Source organism: Strix uralensis, chromosome 15 (genome assembly GCF_047716275.1).
Source record: "Strix uralensis isolate ZFMK-TIS-50842 chromosome 15, bStrUra1, whole genome shotgun sequence".
NCBI classification, from domain to species: domain Eukaryota; kingdom Metazoa; phylum Chordata; class Aves; order Strigiformes; family Strigidae; genus Strix; species Strix uralensis.
In genome coordinates, this window is record NC_133986.1 from 17,087,889 (window position 1) to 17,111,773 (window position 23,885).

A 23,885-nucleotide genomic window follows, 5' to 3' on the forward strand; every position below is an offset into this window, starting at 1 on the left:
AGAGATAAAGAAGCAATAGAACACAGAAGTTGAGTAGCACGGTCCAGGGAAGAGAAAGGGCTGGGAATTGCAATACCCGAGTCCTTGGCAGACTTTATCTTCTTAAATGCTCTGAGCCATATTGCCAGCTCCAGTGCCAACATGGCTTTTAATTTTGAGTAAATAATTCAGCCTTTCTCTGCATTCAGCTTTGCTATCAACTGAATAAACCTGACACTGCTGCCCTGCTGGGGATTACATGGTGCACAAGCTTGGGCAGGTCTTCTGCACTGAAGTTAATCATACCCCCTTCTGTGACTTTCACACCATGCCATGAGAATGTGGCATCTGTTTTTATCCGGGTGCTGGAGCCTGATCTGTATCAGTACTCAGAGGAGAGTGGACTCTTCTCTTTCCTTGTGTCTAATAGAAGGAATTCATCTCTTTGTGAGTATGTGAAATTCACTCTGAGACATTAGAAATCAACGCTTGTGTTGAGAGCATGCAGTTCTTTGACTGCCTGTCCCTTATGCACAAAGCTGCAAATGCAGCTTTCATTCACATATTTCTGCTGTGGTTTTGAATGGAGCAGTATTTTTTCTTGCAGAACTTCTGAGCTGCCCTACATTATCGTAAGTTGATAGTCACTCTCGCAGACATCGGCAAATAAACATCTACAGACTTAGGAGAAGAAACAAGGTTATCCCCAGTGTATCTCAGAAAAAGTGTTTTGTTTTTCTCTCCCTAGCAAATGTATAAAGCATGTTTCACGTCAAAAATAGAGACACACAGTTATGATTAACAAATCGTAAATTTACCACTTCCCTTTGTTTAAAATGGTTTCCAGGGATAAAGTAATATAAAATAAAATAAACACACCAAAAATAATAGCGCAGGTCCACCTCTAAAACCTGACAACTCACCAATCAACAGATATACACTTTCTAAGAGCACCTGCGTGCACGCTGCGTGGTTTCTCCACTACAGAGACAGCAGGGAAGTGACAGGAACCAAGATCCCCTTTAGTGATCTCTTCAGTCTCAAGCCCTTCTGCAACTGCAAATTCACAGGTTAAGATTTTCCGAAGTAAACTAATTGTAGAGGAAAAACCTTGAACTGTTAACTACTTTTGGAAGTCTTGCAAATAAATGTGACTACTGTACATGACCTGCTAGGTAGTTGATGTTTCAGAATAATTTGATCAAGTCATCTTTATCTCAGTCCTTCAGAGAGTCAGACATGTGCTTTACCTGGGGACAGCTCTTGCTGTGAAGTGCAATCTTAGTTTTTGTTTTACGTAACTGTGTATCTGCTGATCTCAGAGTACCTACAAAAGGACAGACTGTGTCATTAATCTGTTACTACATAAACAGCATAACACTGCTTAAGTGTGATAGCCAATAACCAAATGACCAGCGAACAAGCGAGGCATTGAGCTAGGCCCTGCCCTCTTCACAAAGTGTGAAAAAACTTATGAAACAAAAAACATCACAGTTGGTTCTAAATAAAATAATCTCAAGTTTTTTATACACTAACCCACCTGGAGAGAGGGCTTCAGTCCTCTGGGAAACAACTGTGTTGTAGGTATCAATGCTGTAGTCTCCAGTACAGAGGTCTGGATGGTGAGCTGGAGAGAGCAGGTAAGTGTGCCAGGAATTTTTTTTTAATAGAGTGCCCATTAAAAACAGAAGTCTAGTAGGTCACATAGCTGAGCTTAGTTCCTATTTTCAGCTCAGTTTCAAACCTACTGATTACAGAAGCAGCAGCCCCACTCATCTCAAGTGCTTCTGCATGGCCAGAGCTCCTTTCTGCTAATCCTAAGTATTTCTTAAGATTACCTCTGCCATCAGAAGAGATCAGAACAGCTGATATAAGGTCCTTCACACCTCAAATTCTATTTTTTAAAAGAGAGAGGAAAAAAAAAGTTAATTACAGTAAGGCCAAAGAGTAAATAGGAGGATTAGCTCCAAATCTCTTAGACAAAATAATGCTTCAAGAGGCATTTGAATATTTTGATCCTGACCAAGTGGTATGCTCTTGCCTGGTGTGAGATGGCAGCAGTGCAGCCCTCATAACCAGACTCTGCGACTAGGCTGATGTTTGCTTTGTACTTGTGAACTGATGCAAAGCAGCCTGATTTTATCAATGATCGCTCTCTCAGGATATTCCACAGATGTAGAATGAAAGTGCACAGGCACGCTAGATTTCCTTCATTCACTTCTACTAAAGTCAGTGAAGCATTGACAACTAGTACCTGCTGAGGGTCTGCACAAGGACCTTAAAGTCAGTATTTTAGAGCCCTTTATACCCTGTTTGCTGTAAAGCAAGTCCCCTCTAGAAAGTCTCCTTGTACAGGAAGCAACTTATACATTGAACTTCACTCCTATATGCGCACTCCTATCAATCAACAAATATTCTTTAGCAGATGCACAGGAAGCTGATCACAGAACAAGTAGTTTTATTCACTGAGTCAGTTTTGACACTGAAGGGCACTGAACAGCTGAAAACATTTAAAGGGAGTTCCACTTACAATGTTACTCAGATCAGTGGTGCTTTTGTTATTTCTAAGGAGTGCTTAGATGGAATAGTGTTACCCCTTTGAAAGAACCAGTAGCAGTGGGGAGAATACAGCTAGCAAGTTTACATAAAACTAACAGTCATGTTATGCTCAAAAGCTTAAGTTTATTGCTCTATTTAATGACTACCACCAGTATTTTTAAAAAGAATGCCAGTTCTTCCTGCTAGTTTCTCACTGAAGGAAATATTTTAAATACAGCAATAAAATCAAGTGGTTTAAAGATAACACATTTTGCCACACATTCATGCAAACCCTGCTGACAGGATTTTTTACAGGTTCATGGATACAGAATAAACACAAAGGATGTGTACTGAAATACTGGGAAACTCTCCCCACAGTGATGAAGTTGTAGGCATAACATTTCAGGCCCTACCCTGCACCTACTGACGTCAATGGCAAAACCTCAGTGGGAGCAGGATCAGCCCTTATTGTTCTGAGAGCTGCTTTACCTTCTCCTGATTAAGAAGTGCAGTAAATTCTCAGAATCTCCTGCACTAATAAAAGCAGTGGGTTTTGGTTATTGTTACAAATAAAGAGAAGCAAAAATATTTTTAGTAGATCATTACAGCTTCTATTCACAAAACGCTCATCTTTCAAGTTAAGGGTCCTGTGTACCTCCATTTTTCTCTACTCAATAAAGCACTTAAACATGTGCTTACCTCTAAGCATTAAACACAAACTACAGTCTTCATAGCCTGATTAAGGTCTAAAAAGAATAGCATTGGCAGCAGTCTGTATTATTGGAAAAGAAACACTGCTGCCTGGACTAGTGATTAGAATGGCTAATGATTGTCTAAATTTGATCTGAGGGCAAATTTATCAAAAAGCAGCGAACACATTCAGACTGATTTTTTTTTTTTAAAGCTGCCTATAGGCTTTGTGTTAATTTTAACAAGCACTGGGCACCCAGTCCCCCTCAAAGCTTTGAAACAAGTTTAAATTCATAGAATACAAGTGATTTTATTATTACATTTTTAATAAAGATGAACTCAACTCACAGAATTCCTCACCTGGTTTCAAACCTCAAATTTCAGGGGAAATTGTGTCTGGATTGTGGTCTGACTACGTAAAAAGAGAAAAATCAAATCTGGTTGCAGACTGAGATGCCAAAATATTGACAAAGAAAAGGTAAAGCATGAAGAATCTGTGTTCAAATTAACTTCTACTATTCACCTCAGATTGACCCAGCTGTCATGATACTGGGATACATTGCTGGTAAGAACTGGAGGTATGAATTTGACTCACATCATTGAAATATTTTTTCCCTTTAGTTCTGGTAACACTGGTGGTGGACTGCTTTAGAAAAAATAAACAAGCAAACATGATGTGTGAAACATCATTTCAATGTGAATCTACTTGAATCTTTCAATGCAGAGGCTCAGAAGGTTTACGATATACACAGTATTCGGTAATTTTATATGTAAAAACAATCAGAAAGAGGCAAAAAGTTACTTTCAAGCTTAGTCAACATACGGCACATTTCAGCATGACAATTCCAAAAGTTTCACACTGTATTTGGATATATTAGCAATGATCTTTTAAAAATAGCAAACTGAAGACAGTGGATTTTTTTCTGATTTTTTTTCTTGCTTTTGTAACAAATGAAGCTACTATTCTTATTTACAGTATAAATAAGCCTTTTTTGGTGAATATTATGTCCTGTCACGTATGTTTAAGACAAGGCGTACCTCAGCTCTTAAATGTCAATGCAAACAAGAGCATAAAAGCAATATCAAAGTAAAATAATATATCTTTCTTTCCAGCTAAGACAGCCAGGTTACCATGTATGTCTTATCAGATCTGAAATATATCTGAATGCAGTCAGAAGTTCTCTTGGTTTTAGCCTTTAGGAATGTCATGAACACTTATTCTTCTGCTGCTCTAGAAAGCTGTTTTCCGTACAAGCTCATGACATGATGGACAAATTGATACTGTTCACAAGTCTGGATCATTCCTCCCCTGAAAAGGAAAGAAAAAGAGGGGAGGGAAACAGCAGCCTTATTACATGCAAACACATGAGGAAACGGCACAGCTAACATAAAGCTTGTGTTACACACAAAAGGTCTACTCAAAAGCTTCCTGAAATGAGTGAAAAGTGCTCAATGATTGCAACCAGCTCGCAGTCTGACCTCGAGCTCCATTCTGAAAGTCTCTACTAACTAAGGAACAGAGGTAGTCAGGACAGGAATGGGCCTTACCTTAATTTTTCTTGGCAGAGACCCTCATTCAGTAAGGCAACACCATCATCTACATTGATATTACTGGAGTACCTCTACTCCAAGCAGCATTTTAATCATCAATGAAAAGCAATCCCCACCCCAAAGCTCTAGACGGAGAGATGGGAACAGGGGGAATAAAAAGGGGAAGCAGCTTATCCAAGATGTCAGACCTCTCCTAGGGACTGCATTCAGGGCTACAGAGCGCCCGGCCAGCCCAGCCCAGACACCTGATGCAGCACACAACTTTCTCATCCTGGAACGCGGGTTCGTTCCTCTGTGCCATCCCATGCTGTGCTTTGGCAAGTTCACCATGGAACTAGGGGATGGCCAGTAGGATTTTGGAACAGACAATGGAACTTTAACAAAGACAACCCAGATTTGTAACTGCCACGCACACCTTGATCACTAAAAGACTCCCAGCACAGAAATCTGTTTTGGTTCAGCTTTTATTTCAGCTTTTGCTGTTCTCTAAAACTGCAAACCTGAAAGGAAACGCAAGCAGGAGCAGAAACAGTTTGCTTTTCCATGTATCATTAGCTTGAGTATTTCTGCACGTAGCATATTAATCAACATGAGTACTACAACCGGAGACAGAAATTAACAAAAAGAACAAGGATGAAGTTGTCCATTTTAAGCACTTACTAACATTTAAAAGTCTGCTAAGAGTACTTCATCAACAGTGATACATTCTCTTGATAATCCATTACGAAAATAATTAAACCCCATGGCTCAAATTCACAGAAGGTGTATGCAGAATTGTGCCAGCACTGGTGCTGGTGCACAGATCCTGGGAACGCAGTGCCAAAAGGAGGCCAAAAGGAAACGACAAGGGGGGCTGAGGAACATGGGAACCTGCAGGTGGCCAGAGCCAACCACACTGTGTCAGTCTGAGGAAATGTGGTGCATTCCCTCAGAAACCTTCACCAGAGGAAACTAATGAGAAGTTGCTTTCTCTTAGATAAACTGGTAGCAGACTGCTAGCACCCTCTTTGGGGACTGCCCTCTTCTATGGGGTCCAGCTTAACAACTGTGGGTCACACAGTAACCATACCAGTAAGGGGTAGATGAGTGGGCAAGACTGCACTTGATTTCCATTTGGAACAGACCAGTGTTATCTATTCTGTATTTATGTTAAATTCAAATTAAAGGGGAGTCTAGTGCAGGAGGCACCAGGGCAAGACAACCTCCCCCTTCAGTCTCTTGCAGTTACTCTGTTAAGTGACTGCTAGAAATAACACTTAACAATGAGCAGAGAAGGGCAGGGACCCATGCTCCAACCTCTCATCAATAAGAAAAGGTGGGAAACATACTGTGTTTCTAAAGAACCTACTTCCTAGCTGAGCATCTCCTCCCCATCTGGTATACTTAATGCAGGCTCACAGTTGACCTGTTTCTGAGTCCTTCTGTGCTGCACATAGCATTGAAATGTATTTATGTCAGTCCATGACACACAAGGAACATTAGTCATATCTGGCAATTACTCTCTGTGCAATTCCATTAACAGTGAGGTTGTTCCCTGAAGTTGTAGCAACAGAAGCACTAAGGTGGCCATCAAGTTTCAGACCACAGGAAATTATTTTCCTTTTTATCTGGTTCCCTGCTATGTGGTGGCTTCCTCCTCTTCCCACACACATGCACACCATGACATGTGCTTGCTGTCCAGGCTTTGGCATAGAATAGAGACATTATGTTTTCACCCCTATTTGCCACAGAAACCTTTCAAATCTGAGTTGCATTGTGGGAAAGGACAGCAAATGTCTCTCAGCACTGTGGGAAGGATGCAGGAATGATCACTTCCTCTCCTTAGTCATATGAGGTTATTTTAGGAACAACTTTTGGCCACTGGTGCAAAGCCCAGTGCATAGGTTTTTCCAAGGGAAAATGTTTCTTCCCAATGAAGGGGAAGAAACATTTGTTCCCTTCACCCCCACAGCAACCTCAAATGTGGTTCTCAGGGATAATGTCAACCTCTCTATGGCTGTGAAGCAGTGAGGTGCATTCATTTAAATGTCTGCTCTGGCTTGCACCCAACCCTCTTTCTCTAAGTGCCTGGTGACTCCTTCCTACCCGCCCTATTTTCTCTAGTCAGTAACCACCAGACAGAGAGGGTCTTCCTTCCTATAGCTGCTTGGACACTGTCTCATCCTCTCATGCTGCTTTTGAAGTCACTAAGAGCTCTTGTGGCAGTGTAGTGAAAATGACAGTGGATGGCAGCATGACTTCCAAGAGACTACAAGCCCCATTTTTCAGTCCTTGAAGAAACCATGCTCTTCTGTAGCAAGGATGTTGATTTGACTGCTTTCCATCTTGAGTATTTTCTCCCATGACATTTAAATGGCTTTTTCCTATCCCATCCCACTCCTAAGAGGTACATGGCAGCCACAGAAGTCCCTGTAGTCTTTCTTTCCCTCCATGACATCCTTGAAGTGTGATCTCCCTTCTTCAGCCTCTGCAAATGACTGCCAGTTCCCCCCTCCCTGCAAAGCTAGTATTTTTAATTGGCCTTCTGTACCACACACATTTGTAAGCAGGTGTCTTCAACCTTCTATTGGCTATCTTCCTGTGTAACATTAGTCACAGAGACAAGATATTTCTGATACAGCCAGATATTTCATTGGGCCATGGATAATCAGCACTCACTATTCATATTCTGGTTCTCTTTTTCTCAACAAGCCTTTCCTTGTCTGGCCTGAAATCCACTGAAATAGCAAAACCTCCAAGCCCCTGCAGGTCCCTGTCTATCAGAGCCTCAGCAGGGCAGCAAGTATTTCATTTTCTGCCTCCCACTGAGCATAATTTCTCCTCTGAAATAAAGTTCAGCGTGGGGTTGAGGTTCTTTTTTTTTTCCTCAGAAAAATCTTTGGTATGTTTTTCGTGACATCTCTTCCCCCGACTACATTTATCATTATCATTAGAGAGAGCACTGAGACATGTTTTGATGGCACTTGAAACCAGTGGGAGAGGAAAAATAACATCTCTGGTGCAAAATTCAAGTCTGTTTACTTCATAATCAAACTCAAGGTGATGTGTTAAGAAATGCTTATCTGGAAACCATCGAATTTCTGGAGATTTTCACAGCTCCTTTTGTATGTCTGCAAACACTCCAGAGTGTGCATAGTCTCCCTCTCCCCTCAATGTCCCAAGCAGCCATGCCCTCCCAACAGTGCTCCCAGCTCCAAGTATGCAAGGCCAGTTTTCCTTACTCCTCCTGGAAGCAAAGTGCTGATCTGTGGCTCTGAATTTAAGTACAGCAAACCTTTAAGCCTTTGCTTCTGTATGAACATGGGGCCAACTCCTCCGCTGGTGAAAGATCATCCCTGTGCAGCTATGCAGATTTTGATGCCAGACGTGAATCTAGCTCAGTTCTAGGGCTGTTCATTAAGGTTTACTGCTCATAAAATAGGCAAAGATTGCAAGTCAGAACGACTTAGAACATGACAACTTCCTTCAAGGAATGTTCTCTCTTGACCTTTGCCTTTGTTCCTCCTCTCTTCCCATTTGTTTCTCCTTAAATAAAGGGAAATGTTATGATTTTTCTTTTTATTTTTCTGGAAAGGAAACAGGGTTTCTTACCTGTCTAACCGTAACTGGCAGGCTGTTCGCAATATGTCAACTATGCCCTCGCTCTTCAGCTGTTTACAGCAGACACTAGTTGCAATAAAGCAGCCAGTCCTCCCGATGCCTGCACTAAGGGAGGGAAAAGCAGAGAGAGGCAGTGGAGATGTTAGAATGGCTTTGGAACGTTCTTGTTAAACGAGCACCATTAAACCAGTAATCAAACCCCATTATCCCTTTCCTCCCTCCAACCCTTGCCAGGTGGGTGCTTCTGAATATAAAGCCATAACTAGGAAAAGATACTAACTTCAATGGGACAACACAATTAAGTGTGAGCTACTCACAGCAAAAGTGTGAACATTGCACATACAGTGCTAAAAATGGTACCGTTTGGCCCAATATGTCATTGAACCTGTCACTGAACCATCGAAAATAACCAGTTAAACAGTATTTCTTAGTTAGACTTGGTCTGAGGGCAACCCTTGCTTTGAAGGCAACCTTTGCTTTGAGATTCTTAGTCCTAATAGCTTCTTTGAATATTTTCATTCACAGGTACAGTAAAAATACCCCCTTGCTTAAATAATTAAAGCTAACAGCAGTATGGTAAGTGTGATGCCATTTGCTGATCAGATCTACAATCTACTAATTCTCTGAATTAGTGCTGGATACAACAAATTCACTATTAAAGAAATTTCTTTGTCTTTCCTGAACACGTTTCTATCTGATTCAATCTTTGCTTCATGACCAGAATTGATTTTATTCTCAAAGGTACAGTGCAATCGAAGCTGTGAATTCATCTTATCACCTAATAAAAAACTAGCAGCAAAAGCTGACAGCCCTTCTTATGCGTTAAATAATTAAGTGAGCATACTCAGGAATAATTACTTGACAACTGCAAGAAATCCTGCTTCCATTTAGATTGCACCAAAGTCGTAATACAAAACCACTGGCAACAAACGTACAAGCAAGAATGGAGTTTGCAGTTAGCTGCTGCTTGCAAAGTCCAAATACTGTTTCTTTGACTAAACAGACAGGTTTTTTACTCTGAGTTTATGCTTGTTGAGGAAACAGCTACATTTGAATCATTTTAACTTCTATTATGGAATAATCAAGGCAATTCAGTAATTTGGGGGATGGTCTTACTCACTAAGAACTCATCTCAGTCTTCAAATAATTGTGATGGAGGTACCTACCTGACCTAAATTTTTTGTCCCTGAAGCTCTGTGTACCTCATTGTCCTGACTTCTCTTTTCTTGACTGTATCTAGTTTGTTCATCAAGACTTCAAATATTTCATGGTTTCAGAGGACTCTTTGCTGCATATGGATGGACATCAATGATTAAAAAAAAGGCCCTTCGCCTTCCAACTGATGCCATAACCAAACAGGCCACAGTATACAGCTCTTGTATACTGTTTCCTATCCACAGACCTCAGTGTTTTACAAAGGGAGGGAACACCCATCTTTAGATAAAGCAAACAGCACCACTGAGACAGCACTCGTCCCAGGACAAGCTGCAAGTCTCTCAGTGGTTGAGAAAAAGTCATAATCCCTCCAAGACTGCCCAAGAGCGGCACATTATCCATAGGACCTTAACAGGACTGCTAGCCTGCCTCTAACACAAAGCTGCTTTTAAGAATAGCTTCATGATTAGCTTTGTATCTATTTTTTTCTTAAAGGAGCATTATTTTACGTCACTAGAGGCCAAAACCACAGCGATTATGTTCTACAGAGAATCTCCCATAAAGGTCAAAGGAGCTACAGTACTCAGAGTAACACAGGCCTTGGCTAATGGGTTGCTACATGTAACAGTCTGAAATAGAGGCAAGGTATTAAATTCCTTCTTCAGATGAGGTGACTGCAACTGGGAATAATCTGAAAGGGCTCTGGTCCACAGTTATCACATAAAATACTTTATAATCCTATCACCATGTCTCTTAGTAGATATTTCAAATAAAAACGCCCCATTTCCCCCCCAGTTATTACCGTGTCATGGGGATGACACCATACAAGAGGACAAAACAAGTATGCAAAGCAAGAGTGACATGGTGACCAGAATCTTTACCTGCAGTAAATACCATAATACTTCAAGAAGCTCTTAGAGAGTCACAGATTTCCAAGGACAAAGGGGACCTTCTTACAAACCATTTCTTATTTTTCTCTGAACTCTCCCCAATTTGTCAAAATCTGTTTTAAAACACAGGCAGAAAAACTGGACATGTGGCATCACACGAACATTTCACTAGTGATTACTCCATATTAGCTTATAGGTGGATCTTTGATGACACCAGGCTACCAACCATTCATGCCAAGAGTCTCTTTAAAAAGATTCCCACTGTATGATAATAACCCATTTACTTCGACTTCTGGATAGCAACCATCTGCCATTTCCTAGAAAATCTTATGCAAAACTAAGTAAAATCCCTCAAAAAAACCCCAAAGATCAATTTGGCAAAATGTATTTTATTGAAATTATGGAAGATTAACCTGGCAAGATTACTGCATCACTTATCAGGCTTTCTGCTATTTACCTAGAATAATTGTTCTGAGAACTGACTTGTAATTTTCAGGTAACCACATTTAACCTTTCTAAACACTGGAAAAACAGGACTTGCTTTTAGACTTCTAGAATTTCTCCAAGTTGCCAAGAACTAGAATCTAGCTATACTAAACTTTAATGCTTTAGAGCCTATGGACCAATTTTTTTAAACACTCGTGGGTAAAAATCATCCAGTATAGCTGATTTAATAATGGTTAGTAGTTGTTGCTTGACATGCTCCCTAGTTAGCAGTGCAAAGGAATGTACTTCATCATGTCTACAAGTGATAAGTACATCATCCCACTTCTTTCTGAAGACAGAAGAGAAGTATCTACCTTTCACCTATTTATTCTGTTCTGTGATTGATAATTACAATTTTCTCATCAGGCTTCAAACCACTGTCAAGATTTTGATTCTTCCATATAAGAGTTTTCATCTTTGCCAGGGGCTTTTCACAGATACTTCAGGTTTATTATCAATTGTATGCATTTCCTGTCTGTTAATTAGTACTTGCTGCAATCAGCTTTGCCACTGTTTCATTTGTTTTATGTATTAAACTTAAATTATTGTCTTTGGCCTAATGAGGATTTTTTAAAATCAAAGAAGAAATCTACAAAATGGGGGCTTTTGAGGCTTGAAGTTGAATGTTCTTGTTTTTCTGCTTGCATGTGCCTTCCTCCTCAATTTCACTCACAGTAGGTTAATCTTTGGTAAACTGGACCTTTTAAGATCATTAAAGGCATATATTACTGGTAAGGCAAATGAAATGACTGTTCTTACAAGTAACTGAGCCACCACCAGCTTCTGTGTTCATCTCTGTATCTGAATGTAACACTTGGTAACAGAAAATTATTGTCATTAAAGTTCAGAAGTTCAAGCACATTTCAGAATCAGTTGGGCAAGATTTCCCACGTCTGACTGATAGCCAATACAACAGTACCTGCACTATGCCACTGTATGTGAAGAAGCCCTTAGAAGTCAGATATAACATTTATTTACCTGCAGTGAACAATCACTGGTGCATTCTTCTCTTCTGCACTCTGCATGGCCTCTTCCACTTCCAGTACAAGCTGTAACAGAGGTGGGGCTTGATCTGGTGTCTTCTGGTCTGGCCAAGACGTGTACCAGTAATGTTTCAGGTTTCTGACCTCTTCTCCTTTCTGCAATCCAGTTAAGACAAACACCACAGTTTTTAAAAGAACTTCTGGTTATAAACTGGTATTGAAACCTGGTCTTCCCTTTAAAAATGAGATGAGTAAATCAATGCTAAATGGAACAGGAGATCCAAATGGCAAGCCACACAACACAGAAGTCTGGATTTCAAATATCACATCTGCACTTCAGTAAACTGCCTTAAAAAAAAATATCCCCCCCAAGTATTCTGCTCTTTTAGTGCCAAGAGCTGTGTGCAAAACACTCCAGGCAGTCTGTTCCCTCTTGACAGATTCATTCAGCAAAGCCAGAGCTGTGCTTGTGACATAATAGCTTTCATAATGTATTTGACAGACAGAGAGCCAGGAGCCATATCTCTGTCTCAGATAGATAGATAGATAGATGAGGGAGAGAGATAGAAGCTTATTTTTCTATCTCCTCTGACAGACAGACTGATATCAGTTTCCTGTCAATTCTACTTTTCTCTTAGACATGGTGAGAAATTCAGAGACACTGCGGAAGGTGGGAATTGTATCTAGACTCAGTCCAGGGCTTTTTGAGAGACACAAATTCCAATTCTCTGTCTCAGCATGGCTATGAATATAGCAAGTGTGCCGTTACCTTTTCTGAGTGCCAAGTAGCACTGTGTGCTTCTGATTTTGTGTGTTCAAAGTGACATCCTTCTGCTTGATTTCTAAAGGTGCCAAAGAGTAACATGGAGCTCAGGGAACTGGCCTTACCCTTTCAGCCATTACATAAGCCAGCTGGCAAGGGGCTAAGCAAACGTCTTCAAAAGGTCTGGGAACAGAAGTGTTAGCTTCCACAACCTTCCCTTAAACACATGCCTGTCTAAGTTTAAGAGGGGAGGAAAAAAAGAACAAATTTCTCTCCTTCCAAAGAACCAGGCACAAAAATCTGGAAATGGTTTCTAAACTCCTAAGTACCTATGACTGTCAGTCACTGGATGTTAAAAGTGCTCTGTGGTTGTGCCACTTTTCAACCTTCTCTTTGGTTGACAAAGCTTTTGCATAGCTTTACAGTGAACTAGACTGGGGAAGTGATCTAGTTAAATCTTTTTTCATTCTCATGCTGGATTAATTTTCAGATGGGTTGATCAGTTTCCCCCTTTGGCTTACCACACAGTCACATAAACGCTTGTGTGGGCACATGGGAGATGGCACAAGGGTAGGAACAAGAGAGCTGGACAAAGGGAGGCTGGGCTTCACTGAGTTGCTTGTTCTAGCTTATACTGGGTTTAAAGTGCTCATTGAAGCACAGCCATAGGAACCTTAAGGGCATATGTCTAGCTCAGTTGAGGAAAAAAGTGTCTTATTATACTAGCACAGAGCCTGGCCATAGTTATTTACCCTAGTGAGAAGATATTGTGGTTAAGAGAGCATAACTAGTTGTCATGAATAGTACTTGAGCTCACTACAGTAAATCTGATCACCACTGCTCTGAAACATGAACATACACAGTTGCTTTTGAATGTATGACTATGTGTGAGCCATAGAAGTTATGAACACGGGATTCTTAAGTGGGTTGTGGAAAATTAAAATAAAAATGTCAATAATACTGAGAGAAAAGCAAAAGATAAAGAGTCATCTGAAGAAAAACATGAATCACTCCATAAAGTCACTCATTTGACAGAAACAGAAAACAGCCAAAGTTCTAATTATGAACTTGGGTTGTCTTTAGTTTTGTCTATGCTGTTATCAGTTTTATGCTTCTGCTTAGAGAACGCTGACTTCTGCGGTTCTGTACACTTCTGCTTTGACTTTAACAAAATATTCTCTATTGGTGCTTCCTTGAGAGTGAGAAGACTTGGGAACACCTAGGAGGAAGCAAGATTTAACTGACGGTTTGAAGTCTACCATCAGGTATGCTGTAGCTGAGGCTGAGATCATGAATCAGTGGCTAGACACTGGCAAGTTCCTTTGAGAAAGGAAAACAAGCCTTGTCCTATTGCCTGAGTATTTTCTAAATTCCTAAAGCTTGCCAGATCCCCTGTTCTGAGAGAAGTATGAGATGCAGTAATACTGCTGGTGGTGGTATCATATATTTCTGACCACTCCTGTTTAAGGGAAAATAGGAGTCAATTCACTGCTTCTCTAGTTTTCACTACTGAGTCATTTAACATACATAAGGTCTGGAGCTGCTACTCCACTACTGCTATTAAATGACAAATGTACAGCTCTAGGCAATGGTAACTTAACAAATGGAATCTTTATTTCAGCTCTAGAACTCAGCAGTTCACCTCCTGACTTTGGGGGTGGGGGAAAGAGACACTGTCGCACTAGTACAGAAAACAAAGACATTGTTTAACTGAGAAACAAACTGGGATGAGCGTAAAGAAAATAACCAAAATGATAAGTCATTTGAGTAGCGAAGGAACTGCATCCTTGGAGATGTTTACATCCAATAAAGGCTTTTGCATCATTTGTGATAGGAAAGCACTTGTCTTTCTTGGCTATGATTGGGAAAAATGTGTGGTATCTATACTTCTTTACTTATAACTTTGCTGTACTCTGCTACCCTAGCTGTTCTTTTTTTCTTTCTGTGAGTGCCTGAATATACAGGATACACCAGCCCTGACAAATAACTTTGCTTTCAGTTTGCTGCTGGTTGTTTTTTTTTCCCCTTGTGGGATCCACAGTTATATATACAGAAAAGATATATTCAAATCTGGCTCTGAATTCTGAAGCCCCTTCTCTAACACTCAGAGCTTCACCTAGGGAATACCTGAGCAGGGACAAGAGAATTTGGGAAAATACTGAGAGGGTGCTGTTGGAAGAAAACATTCTGCAGGGATGAGTATTAGCATGAAAGGTATTTGTGAGATAAGAGTATGGCCTATTATGCTTGAATTGTTGTATATAAGCTCTTCGGGACTGTTTCTTTGTTTTGTGCAACACCTGTTAGTGCAATGGGTTTTTGGATATGTGTAAGGAACTGAAGGAATGCCTCAAACATTCATCGACACAGAAAACCCCAAGGAGAAGCTGTGGCCTCTGTAATTAGTCTAAGGAATGTCACCTAAGGAAGCACGGAGTGTATCAAAGGATGCACTCCCCACTCCCCTGCAGTTGCATTGACTAACTTCTTAGATAAACCTCAAAGGGGGGAAACATGGACTGAGTGAAACCAAATGTTTCTCATCAAACACAAGGACCACTAATCACTGGCTCCACTGTGTAAGTCCAATACTCTGTGGCTGTATTGCATAAGCCTAACACCATGCAGGCCTTGCTAACGACTTCGCCATTGAAGAGGTGATAAGGCCTGATAAGAGGTAAGCACTTCTGCCCCAGAAGCCGGATGACTGCTCAAGAAACAGGAAGTCAGCAAAAATCTGTGGGAACTGGGGTAGAAGTAAAGGTGGCAGGGCAAGCACAACCACTGACTCAATTGGACAAGGGCATTGGTGCACCCCATTCCCCCTCAATGCATGCACAGAACCCATGCTCCATGTTTTTTCTCGTCTCTTATGGAATCGAATTTGTGGAATACTTGCCTCTCCTCATCTAGCACGCTAATCAGCTGATAAAATGAATTTAAAAGGTGACAGAAAACTTTGCTGTGTGTTCACCCACCACCCGAGATTACTGGACCTCAGACAATGCTGGATCCAGGGGTGGTGACTGGATTTCTTTGACTCTCTCTCCTTTCTTTTTCTTTCCTTTCTTTTCTTTCTTATAGATGTATAAGAGACCACAGTGCTTATTATCCTTTCCGAAGTTTAAGTTGTTTCTACCACAAGTAAAACATTTTAACTGGTCGTTTGGTGTCGTTTCACCTTAATTTAATCCAAGGGGATCACAGAATCTTTATGACTCTCTGGGCTCCCAGTCCAGGTCGTGATAATATGCTACTCCAATATTGCTATTAAAAGCCACTCCCTTGTAATTCCCATTTGAAAATGGAACTGGCTATTACCTTCCGGAGAAGAATTTGAATAATCCTTCCCCAGGGAGAGAATCAAATTTCTTTCCATAAATACAGAGGGAAAGTGGTTTTTTATTGGGGGGTGGGCGAAAGAAAAAAAGAACATTTCAACCTAAATGTCTAACGTTTATGTCAAGCCTAAAAAAAATGCAATATTCACTAATACTAAAATGCTGTATTTAACGATTTAAAACAATTATGAAAATCTCTTCTGGCAGACAGTATAGTTTTTATTGAAAAAATTTTGTTTTGTCACCATAATAAAAAAAATGACTGGTTCTGTTAGATACCAGCATTCCAGCAGAATTAATCTGTGTATTACTCTTGCTGCTGCACTGTACTGTTTGGGATAAGTTGTACTTAAGACGTCTGCAAGTCTGCAACATACTTGTAAATATTCTTTACTTCCCACTTGTCAGGGAGTGTGATTTTCTCCTTGCTGCCTTTGCCAAAAGCATGAGTGACAGACTTTCCACACTCTCAATCCAGACATGGGATTTCATACGCTGGCTTTCTGCCTATTAGCATATGGCTGAAGAGACTTGAAACTGGTTGGATAAAAGGAGAGTTTTTTCAGCTTGGAAAGAAACTGTGGTGTTATACTGAGGTCAGGGGTAGATCTGGTAGATGAAAGATGTATGAAGTTTATGTAAATAGACTGTTCTTATTAAAACGTAGCTTGAGATTCTAGAGCCTAGCAATGAAAACAGTTGTAAAGTAGGACTCTGGTACTTTAGACTAAGTACTTAAAAAATTAAACCCGTGTTTAAGCTCTCTATCCACAAGATGATAGAATGGCTACTGGTATGTAAAACTACATATACAGTTAGTCAGAAAGATACCAATGTTTAGAAATGTAAGCATGGAGAATGCTGTGGTGAAAGTGTTTTTAAAGGTCATCCACAGTTTTAGTGTCTTGGAGTGGAATGATCCCTTAAAGCATCTCCAAAGTCAAGTCAGCCGAATAGCTCAAAGAATAAATTAGCATGCTGCCTATTAAAAGGGGTTCAGCCATGGTGAACAGAAGTGTTGCTACCACACCACTGACAAGTGCCAAGCAGACCAGTATTCCCACTGCTGAGAGAAACTGAAAACAGGTTAAGAAGAATTAAAACGCCTTTTGTTCAGTTCTCAACTCCCCAACTTCTTGTTAGTAGCAAGCAGCTGGTGGGTATCCAGTAGTCTGACAGAATTCTAATAATGATCATAAAAAGACAAGAAGCACAATCTAAATATTTCCTAGAGGTCTCTGCATACTACAAAATTTGTAAGACGCCATGCAGGTAGAAGTGCCCTGTTAGTAATCAGTAACCCTTTGCCTAAGCCCATGGCCCAAAGAATAAAAAAGCCTTTGAATTTTACAGAATCACAGAGTCTAGTGGGTTATTCCACAAGTGCTGTCTGTAGTATGACTTACAAAGGCTGGTAAGAAGCTATCCGTGAGCTAACATGTCACTAAATGACCAGTGAACGCAGAGGACACAGGCACAGAATGAGTCACTGGTTTCTTCCACTGAGTGAACCCCGTACCACTACAACTGGCCTGGTAGCTTTCAGACTGTACATATGCAGTCTAAATCTCTGACTGCTTGTTTTACTGTAGGCTTTGTATGTTGATGAACTGGGCAAAGCTATAATGACTTCAGTAATGAAAAGTGGTATTTGTACAGCAGTACAATGTGCAGAAGATTTTTTTTACACAGCTCTCCATGAACATCTCCATTTAAGGGTTTAGACAGCTGAACTACTGTAAGTACATTGGAATGATTTACCTTTAGGGTGATGAGCCTTAAACGGTAATCGTCTGCTTGTATGACTCGGTTAACTGTGATTTCTATTCCTTCGTAGGTGACCTGTTCCTCTGGCCAATATTCTGTGCATTTCTGTATGCAATATAAAATAAATCTAGTTAAGCAGGTATCAAGGGAGGTTCATTTTTACTCCTCTGAAATTGGATATAGCACATGCATAGATGAATATGAATAAACTTCGTTTCTATAATAAGTACAAGTTTTCACTTTCTAAACAGGGACCACATTTCAGGTGATTTTTGCTGCATTCGTAATAGCCTGATTGCGTGATTAAAAACGCACAAATCAAGTAATGACTAACCAATGCTTTTAAATACACACGTCCTTATTTATCTTTATGCAACTAATGCGCATTTTGAAGGTTCACTGGAAAGGCCAGTGGCTATGTGCTTGTGTTTTTAGATTAAGCCTTTTCTTAAGATAATAATGACTAGTATAATATACACTAGTAACCAATATCTCTGTGGTGTGTATACACTGATATGAAAACACAAAATATATCTTTATTTTTTTATAAAAGGTCAAGACTCTCCGAATGCAAGATAATAATTTGCATAGGCTTTTGTACAAAAGAACACGACTGGGGATGTTTTAGGAATTAGATTATGTACCAAAATCCACTTTAAATGGACACTGGGAATCTTTCAAAGCTAAGGAACCTAAAGGAAGCAATAGCTGTGAGAGCTATTAGACTACTACATTTGATTTTGCCAAAAAAACAGAAATGCAGTCAGCACAACCTGACAATTAGAGAAGCAGTAACTACAGTCCATTTGCAAATCTACATTGTGGTACTAATACACTAGAGATGAGTAGGCGAGATGAGAATTTGTAAGCGCTCCTATCTTGGAAGGAGGACTGAAAGAGACTGGTTTTTTGTATGTGGTGTCTCTTTAAACTAATCAATATGCAAAGGAAGACAGGCACTTCAACATGGTGCATGAACTAGTTCACGGACAAGGAATGACATGAACAAGGCAGGGTCTGAGAAGAAGGCTCCCTTGTGATCATGGAAGAAGCAATCTCATCACTGGAGAATAAGAATCTGCTATTGGACAAACCCAGTTAAAGATGATGCTTGTAAGCTTCCTCTTTTACATAGCTGTACACAATCTTGAAGGAAGCAAGTTAAATCATTTTGCTCTCCCCCACAAAAAGAACTCCACTTCAGGAGAAAGGCTAACAACAGAAAAGTATCTTGCAAAGTTTCCGAGTCAAAATTTTTGTGTGGGAGAATCAGTGTTGTTCCATCTGCGTAGTGCATCAGTTAATAACCCACTGGGAGTGTGGCCCACTGTGTCTCTGTAAAACTATTTACGCAGATTGCGTTTTTTCTTCCTCTACCCTTAAACTGCAGAATCCATTGTAAAAATTGTCAAGAGCGCTAGCAGCTATCAATAGCACAGACGTTGCTCTGCTTAAAGGAGTGGAGTAAGATTGCCCACTCATTTCTGTGGGCTGTCTGTCAGTTCAGATTAGATGTGACAGAGGGCTGAGATACAGAGCTTTTAATACTCACATTAGCAAAATCACTGCACTGAGGAGGAACACAAAGCCTCTGTTACTAGCATCATTGCTGAACAAAGGTTTTGGTTTTGAATCTATGTACTTCTGAGTCCTGTTATTCATATATTAATATATGTGTTATGGAAGAAAGGGAATGAATGTAGAAGACATTTACATGAAAGGACTTACCCTATATTTACGGCTGAGATTCCTGACACCGTTTAATTTTTGACACAAAAGGTATAGGAAAAGACTCAGCAGCTCTGTTATGATATATAGCCTGTAGCAAGCTCCAGTTATATAGTGTATCAGCACTGCAGTGCACTGCTTCCCAAGACTGGTATGATGGGTGAAATACTTGGTCAGCCAGGATAAGAGGAAGTTCAGATGTAATGGTTATTTTACATTCCTGTTATACAATCTTGCTAGGAAAATAACAGTGGAAGAACTTATCACCAGATATGTCATTCAGGACCAATATTTCCTCTGCATCTTCTTTAAACCTCAAAGTCCTTAAATGATTCTGGTACACTACGTCATGACATTTTAACATCTTATTTGCCATACACTGGCAACTCTGATCAACAAGCAAGTTATTACTTCAGTGGTGCCTCTCAGAGGCAGATGTGAGTTTAAAATGTTAGTGCAAATAAAGCATTTAGACCAGCAACATACTGTATTTTGCATCAGCAATGCCCTGACAGTATGTGTCCAATCAGTAGACTGACTATTTTTAACTTGCAAAGCATGATAATTCTGTGTCTGTCTTGTTCATGTCTTTTTTCACTAAAGTTCAAGGTTAAATATATTTACTTCACAACTGGGGAAAGGTAAAGGTTTGTGCACATGCATAGTTATGGGCACAAAGCTTCCACAGCTAGCAGTTGTGTATGATGGAGGTATGCCTATACTCTTGGGCTTCTAAGTGTCTAAAGCCTCTTCTCCAAAGGAAACTCACCTAAATTACTAATAAGTTCTCAGGGACAAGCTTTGACAAATACTGCTGCTGCAGCTTACGAAACACCAGTCGGATCTCTCCACTACATCTTGCTGCTAGTGGTGAGGGGGGAACGCAGAGCTCAACACATGCCCAGACAACTTTCTTACATCTTATACTGCCAATAAAGGCAGATGTAAGCTCAGCTACCTGTCTCTGAATTGAAGCTCAGGCACATGGTTCTTGCAACTCTGCTATGGGGCAAATATTTCAGCAGATAAGTAATGAACAGCTGGAGGGCAGCAGTATTTTAAACTGTAAACAAAAATCACATTAGGTGGATTAGCAGAAACACAGTGACAGTTTAATTTCTGAAAGTAGGTGGTGGGTAGTAAACTTCAGCATTTTGATTTCAGTATTTCAAAAGCATTTCCTAGATGCATTCAGGAAAAGGTACTCCATATCCAAGTCAGCTCTAGTTGTTGATTATTTTAACTACCATCTTTCATAAGCCAGGGACAGCCTCAATGAAATGTAGATATAGACACCGAATCATAATAAATGCAAAATGAAGCAGCACCAGTTCTGTTGACTAAAGATATTCAACCTTAGCAGTTATGGAATTGTTTTTGATTCTTTTAGAGAGAACTTGAAAAGAGAGAACTGCAAATGGAACTGGGTTTGGAGAGGTTTCAGGTCAGCTGGCAGAGGAAAAATGGCAAAACCAGCAGTAGGCTGTCAGACAGCAAAACAAGACTTCCAGTAAACTGAACTGAAAGAGAAGCCCACATCTTCTCCAAGCCTGAAGAATTTAATGCTGGCTCTGACTGCTCAGGCCACCAAGCTAACTTCTGTTCGCTGGCTTAGCATCTATGCTGAAAATATCTGCTAGAGTACAGATAAAAATACAGACTATATGTATCACCATTACCTCATTCATCTCTTCTATGTTGGTAATCATGACAATGATGGGAGAACGCTCCTGCCACACCATTCTCCAGAAGTCACTGACAGTATTAACTATCGGTCCCTGAGTAGCAATATATACCTTTTCCTCTCCTCCATAGCCCTGCCAACAAAACAACAAGAGATCAATTTTAACAGGGATGTCCACCACAACCTTGAAGGTTCAGTCCTTAAAACAGAGAGCTACCACTGGTTGAAATGGTCATTCCATAGCATCACTTCTTCCCCGCTCTCTCCTGCACATATGTACATGGAGCAAAGGCACAGTATGGACTCACGTAATTCCAGCAATCAGTGTCCAACAACCTTGAGGTGACTCTGGCTACGTCAAGAGCCTTACTTAGGCTTACTATCCAGTGCCTGGGTCAGGCCAGCTGACAAGCAATTTGCATCAAGAAGTGCAGAAGTGTGGTTAAGGTCTGAACCTGTACAGTTGCTCTCAGATTTGGTTTTCAGTTAATGTAAGCAGGAGAGAAGAGCAATCAGTTCAGCTAGGATGCCTTTAAAAGCCAGTGGATGCTGCAATTCTGTTTACATTGACAGTGGCTGATAAAGGCTAGGCAGACACATTGGACTATTGAGCTCTTACCCTGATGTAATTAGCATTGATGTAAGAGCTGAGGGGGTCGTCCTGATCAGCTGAGGTAAGGCACACTCTGCTGTGAGGATCTGAAAGGTGTAAAGGGATAAGTAATAGTTTATGAGTTGCTCAGAGGAGAGAGACACAAGATTACTTTGTACAGCAAGACATTTACATGCATTCATGGCCATCACAACAGATGTGAGTGGCCTTGGAGAGCTCCCATGTTAAAATGTTATCATAAAAATGGGGCACGGATAGTTGGGGTAATTTGGCTTCTTCTGATAGTTTTACCCACTCTCTGAAGCCTGCTTAATTGTTCTTGTTGCAGTCAGTGTCCCAGAGTGATTCTGGAAAAGCAGTTTTCTGCTCTAGGAAATTATTTCTCAATTTGTTAGGTCAACAGACTCATTCTGGCTTGTAAGACATTAGAATATTGTTTGTGAAAGGACAACAAACAGCTTTTCTCCCAAACCATAAACACACATTTCTTGTACAAAGGCAAGCCAGATGACAATAACTCTTTCCCTGTTTTATCTTGCAGTGAACTAAACTCCAAGATGTGCTATTAACAAATATAACGGTTAAAAATAAATTAAAGAATATTAACAGTCTCTTGTACTTCGCATGAGTCTCTTCAGTACTTGAGTCTCCTTCATTGGGGCTGTTTATGAAGCATGATTCTTGTTTTAATAAGACGACAAATGAAAACATTATTCCACCTGAGAAGTTCAGTCCAATTCCCACTGAAGTCAATGGGAGCTGTTCCACTGATTTTGATGCGAGCTGACACAGGCCCGTGTTCATCCACTTTCACCAGTACTACACAGTTTGTTATCACTGACAAGAAACATTCTCCTGACAGAGGCCTCAGCAAACAGCAACAGCATGTATCACCAGGAGAGTATTAAAAACAAACCACAGATGACTTCTTCATAAAAAAATCCAGCCTGCTTAGAAACCAGAACAAAATAAAAAATATGCAAAAATAGTGTGATATTGGGTAAAGGACTAAGCACACAGTAATTTTTACAGTACTACAAACACAGACTTTGCATGAAACTCTGTCCGCAGACAGAACGGATTCATGTTATCTATTATGTGATAATATAATCAAAGCAAAGATATTAACAAAGGTACTGTTTTATAGCACAGAAGTACAGAAACCAGCGAGTTCCTCTCTAACAGTTCCCTCCTGCTCAACTTTGCTCATGTCTCTAGTACTGGGGAGATGGTGAGACAAGAGATAAAATCTGCATTTTAATCAGTAATTCTGACAGCCTGCAACATGTCACACCATTATAAAGGTGACATCGGTTGCCAGATATTTATTCAAAAGTCACTGGACTGGGTAGTTAGACCCCTTGCATGAAGTCCCTTTGCCTGGGTTTTATGCAGTCATCCATGGAGTCTACTGAAGTTTGAGTAATGATTACATGGCTTTTCCCTACTAATAACAGCAATAATACTACATTGTATGTCCAGCTCATGGTGGGCCTTTAGGGAGAAATAAAATGGATCTGAAGAACTCTATCAACAGGTGCCACAGACTTTTAAGCACAGGCTTCTTTTAGTATTCTTCAACTGCAGTAGAATTTGAGTTACTATTCACTGTGGACTTTTTTAGTGCTGTATCCACAAATATTAAAACATTACTCAAAATGTGCTTTTACTTTATAATACTTGTCCTGTGATTTTTCTGTTAATGTAGTATTTACATTTGTCAAGGTAGTACGTTAGTGAACAGTTTCAATCTTATTTCATATAAGGGAGGCCTATTAATGCATTGCTGATACAGAAACATGCACTGTTTTGCAGAATGCATAGCCGAAGCTGAATCGCATCTCTTAAAAATATACAAAACAGGAATAACTCCTCCTTAAAAAAAAAAAAAAATCCTAAAAAGACTGTATTTAATATAAGAGTTTGCCATGTGAATTTCAAATTTTCAATAGAGAGGCATTCAAGCAAACCCAAATCCTACTCTTAATGAAAACATTTCTCCCAGGACAAAACAAGTGCACAGGCCAGGTTCAAGAAGACACCACGCCTTTAAAAAAGCAGCAGTAGTCTGTACCTCTAAGAAATCAAATGATATGTCAGCTATTTTTTCCACAGTC

At 40.1% G+C, this 23,885-nt stretch overlaps 1 protein-coding gene across 7 annotated transcripts in view; it reads right to left on the minus strand.

The window, feature by feature from the left end:
- Nucleotides 1-2,641: 2,641 nt before the first annotated feature.
- PTPN5 (protein tyrosine phosphatase non-receptor type 5) overlaps nucleotides 2,642-23,885 on the minus strand; it is an 86,035-nt gene continuing 64,791 nt past the window's right edge. For all 7 annotated transcript variants that reach the window (XM_074884552.1, XM_074884556.1, XM_074884555.1 and 4 more), the window contains 6 exons: nucleotides 21,775-21,854; nucleotides 21,151-21,288; nucleotides 17,738-17,848; nucleotides 11,868-12,028; nucleotides 8,350-8,463; nucleotides 2,642-4,516 (listed from right to left, as the gene is read on the minus strand). In XM_074884552.1, coding sequence (XP_074740653.1) covers nucleotides 4,423-4,516; nucleotides 8,350-8,463; nucleotides 11,868-12,028; nucleotides 17,738-17,848; nucleotides 21,151-21,288; nucleotides 21,775-21,854 — 698 coding nt within the window. In that variant the 3' untranslated portion in view covers nucleotides 2,642-4,422. The remainder of the gene's footprint in view (nucleotides 4,517-8,349; nucleotides 8,464-11,867; nucleotides 12,029-17,737; nucleotides 17,849-21,150; nucleotides 21,289-21,774; nucleotides 21,855-23,885) is intronic.